The sequence below is a fragment of the Chinchilla lanigera genome, unplaced genomic scaffold (genome assembly GCF_000276665.1).
Source record: "Chinchilla lanigera isolate Chin_1 unplaced genomic scaffold, ChiLan1.0 scaffold00021, whole genome shotgun sequence".
Classification (NCBI taxonomy): domain Eukaryota; kingdom Metazoa; phylum Chordata; class Mammalia; order Rodentia; family Chinchillidae; genus Chinchilla; species Chinchilla lanigera.
Window position 1 is genome coordinate 19,028,005 of NW_004955422.1, and position 10,543 is coordinate 19,038,547.

At 56.1% G+C, this 10,543-nt stretch overlaps 2 protein-coding genes across 3 annotated transcripts; one reads left to right on the forward strand and one right to left on the reverse strand.

Annotated features, from left to right (window-relative positions):
• Positions 1-866: 866 nt before the first annotated feature.
• Yif1a (Yip1 interacting factor homolog A (S. cerevisiae)) lies at positions 867-4,846 on the forward strand. Of its 2 annotated transcripts, none has more exons than XM_005384420.2 (8): positions 867-953; positions 1,660-1,871; positions 2,035-2,139; positions 2,264-2,342; positions 3,725-3,782; positions 3,906-4,061; positions 4,454-4,547; positions 4,642-4,846. In XM_005384420.2, exons 1-8 carry the CDS (start codon positions 914-916, stop codon positions 4,786-4,788), a joined length of 891 nt encoding a protein of 296 aa, XP_005384477.1. In that variant the 5' UTR covers positions 867-913; the 3' UTR covers positions 4,789-4,846. The 2 variants fall into 2 exon arrangements, with proteins under 2 accessions (XP_005384477.1, XP_005384478.1); XM_005384421.2 differs by having other exon boundaries at positions 896-1,104.
• Positions 4,847-5,196: 350 nt separating this feature from the next.
• Positions 5,197-7,131, reverse strand: Cnih2 (cornichon family AMPA receptor auxiliary protein 2; the record flags this gene model as incomplete). The annotated part of the gene is given in 5 exon segments (XM_013514007.1): positions 5,197-5,831; positions 5,993-6,136; positions 6,243-6,355; positions 6,611-6,658; positions 7,063-7,131. Coding segments are annotated over 5 exon segments (402 nt in total), but the record flags the coding sequence as incomplete, so codon positions are not given.
• Between the last annotated feature and the right edge of the window lie 3,412 nt (positions 7,132-10,543).

Consider the following 10,543-nt stretch of genomic DNA (forward strand, 5'->3'; position numbering starts at 1 on the left):
AAAAAAAAAAAAAAAAAAAAAAAAAAAAAAGGAGCCCCTGGGCCCCCGAGGAGGCTTGGGAGTCTCACTTTGAGAAAACACAGGACTGGCGATGACTCAGGATTTCAGATGCAGTCTCAGGAAATCAGTATATCTTGGCCCCCAAATCGACTAGCCCACCAGAGTTGGCGGGACAGCCCTGGTACAGGATCCTGCCTATCTAATCCCACCCAAATCTCCAGGACTTCAGATCTTCTAGGTTTCAGTTTTTCAGTGTGCATGTGTATGTGCTCTCTCGTTCACGCAGCATATGAATCAAAATCTCAAACTCTCCCAGCGGAGAGTGCAGGATGGCAGTAGAGATGGGAGAGCATTTTCAGCACCAGACGATGGACAGCACCAACACAGGAAGGAGTGGGAGGCAAGAGGAGGAGCCATCATTTGGTGAGGGCTGGCCCGGCCTCCTATCAACACCAACAGGTCGCCTAGGACTCCGCTCCAGGAGTGGGTGAAATATGGGGAATGGGGAGGAAAGAGAGCACGGAGAGGGAGGGGTAAACGCCCAGAGGGGCAAGGATTGATCAGAAGCCCGACCGCTCCATTGCCTACTAGTGTAGGTCCTACTACTGAAGCTGTTCTTGGATTCGAGCTGGAGATCTCCTGGATAGTGTTTCTGGTGTAGTCGTGGCAGGCGTCAAATGCCTCACTGCGCAGACGCGGAAATAATTTACAACAGTCTCCTACCTATTGGCTACTTCCTCCTCAAACTGGCAATCCCACTATTCAATCATAGAGCGTCCCTATTTGTTCCGCCTATTCCTTGCCGGAAGTTGACTACTGCCGAATCCACTTTGGCGAGAGTTCACCAGTAGCCAATTAGAAAAAGGGGCGGGGAGAACTGGCGCTGCTAACAGCCAATGAAGGGTGGCGAAGGATGACGCTATGGATATGGCGGCCGCAATCGGCCTGCGCGGGTACGTGTCAGGCTGCCGGGTAACCTCTGTCCGAACCCAGGGAGAGGAGCAGCTGTCTTACTAGTATTTGTACTCGCGAGGCAGTGCAACCGGTCCTCAGGGAGAGCAAGCGTCGCGACCATGGCTTATCACTCGGGCTACGGAGCCCACGGTGCGTGAGGTGTGGGGCGGGCGGGGCGCGTCTTGACAGAGTGGAAGAAAATCGGCTGCGGGCCCTCTCACCCTGAGGGAGAGGGGCGGCCGTCACCGCTGCCCAGGGCGGGGGGTGTCACTTTGGTTCCTGCCCCGCGAGACTGCAACGCGTCGTGGACTTAGCTCTTTCTGTGCAATCCTGAGGTAGGGTGGTGATCGCGCAGCTGGGATCCCCGCATCTGACCCGGCACGAGTGGAGTTGTCTCCAGAACTTCCTTTCCCTGCTCTCCAAAGCTTTGCTCAGAGATCACACCCCTTGAGAGGGCCCCACTCCCCCTGAGAAATCCCAGACGAACAGCCCTCCTTTGCCTGCATATAACAAAGGGTTTCTCGGAAACGATCTCATCAAAATTCTTTCTGAATTAGCTACTCGTAACCCAGCCTGGCTTTCCCTCACTGTTACTATTGCTTAGTGTCCCGAGGACCCACTCAGGGCTGCTCAGCCAGGGGCTGGGACAGTTTAGATTCTTGCTTGATATTCTCATCACCTACTCTGGTACCTCCACATCCACAGGTTCCAAGCACAGGGCCCGAGGAGCTCCAGATCCCCCTCCTCTCTTCGATGACACAAGTGGTGGTTATTCCGGCCAGCCTGGGGGATACCCAGCCCCGGGAACTGATGTGGCCTTCAGCGTCAACCATTTGCTTGGTGACCCAATGGCCAACGCAGCTATGGCCTATGGCAGCTCCATTGCATCCCATGGAAAGGACATGGTGAACAAGGAGGTGTGGCCTGCCCCTAGGGAAAGGGTGGCAGGATTTCTGGTGAGGGCTGGGGCTTCACAGGATCCCACATGATCCTCACAGCAGCGCTCAGGGAAGGAGCACACAGAGAAGCACCCTGAAGCTTTGGTGTGGCTTGCCCACAGCCTCCTCTCTCCCCTCCCAGCTGCACCGTTTTGTGTCTGTGAACAAACTCAAGTACTTTTTCGCTGTGGACACAGCCTATGTGGCAAAGAAGCTAGGGCTCCTGGTCTTCCCCTACACACACCAGGTGAGCTACCTACTAGGTGAGCTGTAGGCCTCCCTCATCCCCCATGGTCTCTCCCCTAGACTTCAACCTTCTCTCCTCTTTTCTCCTCTGTTTCTCCTGACCTGGCTGCCGCTGCCACTGCCAGAACTGGGAAGTACAGTACAGTCGTGATGTGCCTCTGCCCCCACGGCAAGACCTCAACGCCCCTGACCTCTATATCCCCAGTGAGTCTCTGATCAGGGCAGGGGCCACAAGGGGACTACTTGTGCCTTGAGGCATGAGAGAGAAGTGAGAGGGTCAAGTGTTGATCCGGCATCTGCTCCTGGTGCTTTTTGTGGTGGATGCTAGGTGCCAGGTAGACTAGGTTGGGTGACCAGTAAGGAACTTCCTGAATGTGTCTGTGTCCCCACAGGACCCTTTGCAACCTTCCTGCCTGTTAATTTGAACTGCATCTCTTTCCTGCCTGGAGCCTTGGGTTTACACTTGGCCCTGCTACTTGCAGCTGTAGGACTTTAGGCTGGTTTTTGCATTCTTCAGTAAAACCAGAAAACAGCCCCTACCCCAGAGGGTTGTTGTGGAGATTCAGGGAGGTGAGGTGTCCAGCACTGCACCTGGCATGTAAGAAGCACCCAGTAACTACTACTCCTGTGATTATTACCCATCTTCTGAAGTCCACTCCTATATTTCTACCTCTAGGAAGCCTGCCCTGATGGCCTGAGCAAGGGATCGTTCCCTTCTGGGGCCCTACAACTGCCTGTCTTCTTGGCATTAGTTAGTCTACCTACACTGCTGTTAGGGAGGTCAGCCTGTCCAGGTGGCCCAAAAAGGACACAAGCCCTTCCATCTTTCACCCCATAGTCTTGGTGTAACGCAGGCATCACATCTCCACCTCACATGTTAAAGCCAAGGCTCAATAGAACTTTAGTATCTGAGGCTCACAGCTTATAGGTGGCAGAGCGGATTTCCTGGCTCCAGACACTGTGCCCTCTGCTGGGCACCTCAGTTAGTGCCTTAGGAGAAAGAGGACTAATGAATGAGTTTAAGTTGCTGCTGAAGCCTGGTTTCCACCGGCTCCGAGCTCTTAGAACTCCTCAGAGTTGCCTTGGAGTTCTCTGTGTGACCAGGGCAGCCAGAGCCAGTGCCAAAGGGCAAACTTAGAAATGCTGGCTGAGATGAGGTCATCCCTATGGGCCTGGACTCTTGGGCCAATGTGGGTTGTCCACCAAACCTGTATTTTGTTCCTGTAGTCTTGCCAGAAATCAGGCTGCTCCCTGTCTAGGATGAGCAATGGCCTTGGCCCTTGAAGCAGTTTCTGAGGCACAGCAGGAAACCGATGAGTTTTCTCGAACAGGGGGAGGGGAGGATGAGCACGGGAAAGGGAGGATGAACAGGGAGGGGAGGATGTGGCTGGTGGTTCTGGGATAAGGGTCAGGTGGCATGGACTCGAGGGCATTTGGGTAAGGAAGGACGCTGGGAAGCTGAATGTGGGGGCTGGGCCGTGCAGGGAGGGAAGTACGGGGGCAGCTGTGGTATTGAGGTTATTAACGCGTAGTGTGGGACTCTGGATGAGAAGTTAGGCTAATGGCTTCCCTGTGACTCTTGGCAGCGATGGCCTTCATCACCTATGTGCTGCTGGCTGGGATGGCACTGGGCATTCAGAAAAGGTGGGTCCCAGCCCCCTATCTCCTCACCTCCCTGGGGGGACCTGTGCCATGTCCCAGCCTCTCACCCTCACCCCTGCCACACATAGTATGGTGGCTCTGACCTGCCCCTTCCCGCGGCCACAGGTTCTCCCCAGAGGTGCTGGGCCTCTGTGCGAGCACAGCGCTGGTGTGGATGGTGATAGAGGTGCTGGCTCTGCTCCTGGGCCTCTACCTAGCTACGGCGCGCAGTGAACTAAGCACCTTCCACCTGCTGGCCTACAGTGGCTACAAATATGTGGGGTGAGCACAAATATGGGGAGCGAACTAGGAGGAACAGGGCTTGGACTAGGGATGTGGGGTCGTGGATTCTGGTCCTTGAAGTGTGACATCTGCTCCCTGCTTCTCTAACTCTGTTAGAGACCACTGTTTCCAGCAGTCTCCCCAGGAACTGAGAGACCTGAGGAGATGGGGGGATTTAGGGAAGCAGAGAGAAGAGAGAAGAGGGTCTCAGATCTAAGTCCTGGGGCTGAGCCCTGAGCCTTGAGGATCTGTTTTGAATGTGGGTCCCTGTGTGGACAGCTTAGGAGCAGAGGGCCATGGTGGGGTGGAATCTAGCTGGGCTCTGGACCTCTGGTGGGCAGAGCCAATCTCAGCCCTGGCCTTTGGAGTCATCAGCCTTCCCCACTCCCCAGGATGATCCTCAGCGTGCTCACCGGCCTGCTGTTTGGCAGTGATGGCTACTACGTGGCCCTAGGCTGGACCTCGTCTGCGCTTATGTACTTCATTGTGAGTCCTGGGCTGCCCCTCTGTCTTCTTACCTGGGTCATAGCTGGGGACAGCCCTCCCCTCCTGGCCCAGCCTTAACACTTCTTTCTTCCAGGTGCGTTCTTTGCGGACAGCAGCCTTGAGCCCTGACAGCATGGGTGGTCCCAGCTCCCGGCAGCGTGTCCAGCTCTACCTGACTGTGGGAGCCGCGGCCTTTCAGCCCCTCATCATATACTGGCTGACCTTCCACCTGGTCCGGTGACACCCTGGCCCCAAATGGCACTGGTCTTTTCCTTACATTGAAGATCTGATTTCCTCCACTTGGTTTGACCCTTGTTCCTGGGGCCTGGTGGGGGAGCTTCAGATACCTCTGGGCCTCTGCATTGCTCAGAAGACCTGGCTTGGGGCTGTCTAAGAGGGTGAACCAGGGAGGGTTTCCTAGAGGTTTTGACTTCGAAAGGCAAGTGAAAGGCTTTAGCAGACACCACCAGGAAAGTGAGGATGACAGGATAGCTGCCAAGGAGATGCAGAAGGCCTTGGGTCCATCTGAGGGGGCTCCCAGAGGGGCGTGAGGCTTAGGGGGCAGAACCAGTTGTGCTGGGGACTTATCTCTGCCCTTCACCTCATTCTCATCTCCTCTTCACACCTTTTAGGAGCAGAACAGGGCCCATGTGTTTGCAGTAGTTTATTCATATTTTGTCACAAATGGCCGGGGAGGGGGTGCCGGACTCCTCCAGGCAACATAGAAAATAGGTCCAAGAGATAGGGTGGGCTGGGGTTGGGGCAGGTGGAGATGGGGCTGGGGAGAGAGCCTGGGGAGGGGAGGGCAGACTAGGGGTGGGGCTGCCCCCTGCTGAGCCTGCTCATTCCCGGTGCGGGTGCCCCCCCACCTGCAGGGGGAGCCTCAGGGTGAGGGGTTGAGGGGGGTGGCCCAGAATTTCCAGGATCAAGCTCTGCCTGGTGGCAGGGCCCAAGTCCTCCCGCCCTCCAAAATGGACAAGCCGGAAGTCCCACCCCTTTCAGGACTGACTGCCATACCTAACTGCAGGCTGGCAGAGGAGCCCCTGCCCCTAATTAGAGCTCTGCCTGGCCCTAGTCCCAGGGGGAGGGCTCTGAAGGCGGGGTGGTCCCCGCAGCAGCAGTTTGGAGGATGGAGAGGCTGGGGGCACCAGTGCCCCCTCCCTCCCCAGGGCTGAGGCCTCTGCGGCCGAGGGGCAGGGCTGGGGGTGCACAGGCGTCCGGTCTGTTCTGGGCTCGCTCCCTGGCCGGCTTCCCCCTTAGAAACTCACCAACGTATAAACCATACTGTGGGAAGATGAGGCAGTGAGCCTGAGTCCTGAGCAAGCCTGGCCACCCACATGGTGACACCTTGGGTTGCCCTCAGTCCTCAGGGGCAAAGGGTAAGAACTTGGAATTGCCTGGGATAGCCCTTCCCTGAGTTCTTCCTGCTGTGGGCAGGGCCTCACCTGTACAGGTAATAGAAGAAGGAGAGCAGGTAGAAGGCGAGTTTGCACCAGGACTCCTTCTGGCAGTAGTTGAGGATGTCAGCATTCATGATAGAGACCGCATCATACATGACCTCAGAGCCATCTGCAGGACGGTGGAAGTACCTGGGGCAGGGAGAGGCCTGAGTGCCCATGAGCCATCAAGGCTACCACCCCACACTGCTGAGGCCTCCCAAGCTCATCCTCTCCCGCTGGTGGCTGCTGCCCTCACCTCCAGAGGTGGTAGAAGAGGAGGGGGATGTTGAGGCCCAGGGTCACCCACTCTGCTGCACACAGAAACATCAGACAGAAGAGACCGTGGATGGAGTATTCCGGAACCACCAGCTGCGGGAGTGAGAGTGAGAGGTGAGTGGCCCTGTGACCGGACAGACCCAAAGTTCAAGCACACACAGAGGAGCCGAGGACTGGGAGGTGCCAACCCACCATGATCCTGCGACCAAAGAGTGCCTCTGGCCTCCTACCCTGTCCTGGGAGGCAGCTGGGATCAAAGAGGCCCAGAAAAGGAGGTCTGGTTCTGGGCTACCCAACGTGGAAGAAGCACTTGGTTAGGAGCCTCATGCTCCCAACCGTGACACTGACCTTTCTCAGCAGGCAGCAGATGCGTTCAATGTTTTTTAAACGCTCGCGCTGTAGGGGAAGGAAAAGGCTGAGATGGGGGAGGCTGAGGAGCCTGCCCTCAGGCACTCCCCAACACATGGCCGCCAGGGGGCGCTAGAGCCGTCTTCATCTTATTAGCTCGGCAGAAAAGCAGCGGCGCCATCCCCATGGCGACTGTCACCATGGAGGGGCCTTCACCCGCGTCTCCACGGCAACGGCCCAGAGCCTGGCAACTGCCGCCTTGCCAGGAGGAACCCGAGCCCAGAACCCGCGCCAGGTGTTTGCTGGGGGTGGGGACAAAGAAGAAGGGGCAAAGGCCACTGGTCCCCCACACCGCACCCTCACCTACCCAACCTCCATTCCCAACCACCGCCCAAGACAAATGGAAAGACAGACGGACGGACACACCTCGGCACAGCACATGTATCACTTACAGCCCGCGCTGGGTTCCCCTGGTCGATGGGGTTCTTGAAGTCAGTCCGCAGCTCATCAAAGGCTATGATCTGAAGGAGGGGCGTGTGCCCGTCAGGGTTGAGGCAGCAGCAGAGGCCTCCCTCCTTCCGTGGGATAGGAATTTATACATGGGGACCGGGTCAGATGGAACTTGTGGCAAAGGGGAGAAACTGAGGCCCAGGGAGGGACAAGACCTGGTTCAAAGTCACACAACCATCCAGAAAGGAATCGTAGTGTCGTAATGTTTGGTTTTGGCCATTTCCACTATACTCTTCCCAAACACCCTAAAACATGGTCCCTTTTCTGCTGGAAAAGCACTAGAAGCCTGAGATCTGGGCTGCAGCTCTTGCCTGGGAGGAGCCCCAGGTTTGCGGGAGAACTCAGAACTACATTGGAGGTGATCAGGGCTGTGGGGTATCAGCAGGACCTCGTGTGTAGGGGGAGTGGGGGTTCAGGCTGACTCTGAGTGGGCGTTTGGTGAACGAATAGGAGAAAGTCTAATCAGCAGGAACAGCAGATACAAAGGCATAGAGGACGGAAAGAACATTCAGGAAGCAGCTCCAGATTCATGGGCCTGGAGTAAAAGGAGTGTGGGAAGGAGGGACTGGTGCAGAACGAGGCTGGAGAGGTCAGCGTAGCCAGCCAGACGTAGGTGGCCAGACCAGGAGTTTAGGTTTCAACACGAGTCATGGGGAGCTATTGAGGGCTACAAACAAGCAGAATGGGGCAGTCAGCCTGGTGTCTTAGGATTGGTGGGGGTACAAGCTGGCTCACTATCATAGCCAAGACACTCAACCGGATTTCTGTTTATTCATTGAACACTTGTAATAATCTAATGACTTAAATGTTAGTATTATTTTCATTTCTGTTTTGCAGAGAAGGAAGCTTAGACAACACTGTTTTGTCCAAGCCACACCTTGATAAGTCAGGATTATAACTCAGTCTGACTGTAGAGTTGAAATACTAACCATTTGCTATACTCAGGCTGGACCAGTGAGGGGGCTGTTGGAGTGTCCAGGAAAGGATAGTGGGGGTCTGAGTGGACAGAGTGGCAGTAGAGAAGGAGAGGTGTGGATGAATTCTGGAGCTCTCCAGGAGCTGACTCCAAGGGGCTTGTGCAGTGGTGAAGTAAAGTAGAGAAGTCTAATTCTTTCCTGTTGGGAGTGTCTGGCAGATGGCAGTATCCTCAGCAGGGGGAACTTCTGGAGGAGCAGGTGTTTAAGGAGAGGAGCTGGCATGTGACTTGGGGGAGGTGGGCTGGTAGGGGAACCTGGTAGGGTCCCCTCCCCTCAGCTCCAGCCCTAGGAGCAGCAGCAGGCCCACCACCCCCAAGCAGCCCAGATCCCAGACGGCTCAGAGGCAAAGAACATGGGCTTCCTGGAGGGAGCTGGAGCCATCTGGGCACTCTCCCCCAACTCCTCATTGACTCTGGGCAGGCGCCCCACTTGATAGGCACAGCAACAGGGTCCAGGAGGGAGCGGAAGGGTGCCGTCTGTCTGCCCCTGAGCTGGCACCACCAGCAGGCAGCGGGTTTGCACTTCCCACCCCCTAGGCTGCCTGGCGCTGACTCAGCCCCCCGGAACAAACAATCCCCCATGACAGCTGACATGCATCACTCACTACCAGGGTTGCCTAGCGACCAGTGGTGCCTGATCTCAGGACTTGGGTTGGGATCTGGGGTCTTGCCCTGGAAGGTTCTAGTTCATACCAGCTTTAGATTGAAGACCACACTTCCTCTCCCCTGCACTCTTAGTAGACCTCACTCTGGGCACTGATGTCTATAAGCCTACTCTGCTGATTAGAAAACAGGCTCTCAGGATGAATGACTTGCTAAGATCACCCAGCTAAATGACTGAGCAAACACAGTGCCCCACACATAGTAGGTGCTCTGTGCATATCTGTTGAATGAATAAAGGTGTTACTTCAAAAGTTGGGTCCTTCCTCTCAGGCTGGGCAATCCACAAGGGCAAAGTCTGGTTCTTATGCATCCTTGATTCTCTCAAACCCACGGAGACCCTGTATCTCTGAGAATCCCAAGACTACCTGGGGGGAGGGGTTCCTGAAAGGGGGCTTCTTGAATTCCAGTTTAGCTGTTTCTCAGTCTGTGATCCCCAATTGGTTTTGGTCGTTAGGATTCAAGCCTTCCTGCCACCACCCGCAGAACTGTCCAAGGCCCCGGGTGTGGAACAGAAAGCACAGAGAGATCAAGATGGACCTAGGGGAATGGAAGGAGGGAAAGAGAAATAGAGCAAGGGAGAGGGAGGAAAAATAGCAACTGAGACACTCGGAGAGTTAGAGGCACAAAGGCAGGGAGGCAGAGCGTGGAGATGGGGTTGTGCTGCATGGAGGGCCTGTGGGGCTCACTCCTCAGAGCAGGGGCACAGCAGGGTCAGTGAAATCCCAATGTAAAGAAGGCAGTGGAGATGGCAAAGAGGGGTGGGGAGAGTGCAGGGGGAACCATGGAGCAGGCAGCAGGTCCCACGAAAAGGAAGGCGAGAGGAAGTGGGGAGAGCAGGAAGAGGCAGGTGGAGCAATGGAAGGAAGGAAGGAAGGAAGGGAGGGAGGAAGGGAGGGAGGAAGGAAGGAAGTGGTATGGCAGAGAGGTTGGAGAGGGGTAAGAGGACCCGAAGGGAATGAACATCAAGGAGGCTTGAGCGGGAGGGGGTGGGCAGAGGGCTGCAGCAGACAGGCCTGGAGGGGACATGGGGGTCAGAAACCTTAGGGTGCAGTGGAAGAGGGAGGGCTTAGAGGGGGACCACGGCCCCAAACAGTGAGCTGGAGGCTGACTGATAGTTCTGTAGTGAAGGGAAGGAGGCCAGGTAGAGGAGGCCCTTGAAGAGAAGGATCCTTTCTAGAAGTCAGTCATCAGGATGAGACAGTAACATTGTGAAGAACCAGGTGTGAGGCTAGGTCAGGGTGAGAGGGAGACCAAGCGGGGATGCACAAGACGAAGGAGATGTGGGAACAGGAATAGGAGGGAGGTTGGGAAGTGGAGAGGGAATGGGGGGTCCCCCAAGTAAGCCGCAGTGGGGGCTAGGTTTCTGGCACTGGTTAGTGCCCATGGCTGCTTGGCCAGGGAGGGGGCTGGGAAGGGAATGGGTTAATGGAGTCTGAGATATGTGGGTCCTGTAAACAGATGCAGTTGCCATAGCAACCGGCTCCATCACTCTGGCTGGAAAAACCCACGACGGGGGGGGTGGTGGTGGTGGTGTAGTGGCAGACAAACTGCCCAACGGACGGACAAACGGGGGATGGATGGATTGAGGGGGTAGAAGGAGAAGGAGTTCCAGATTTTCCCCTCCTCCCCACGAATGGATGAGGGAAGGGGGGTCAGGGGCTGACTGACATACTCACAGACAGGCGGAGGCGTCAGAAAAAGGCCCCCCCCCCCCCGGGAAGGAAGCCGACAATGGGGGGTGTTAATGGGGGCGAAGAAAAATGGACTGATGTGGGGATAGCGGG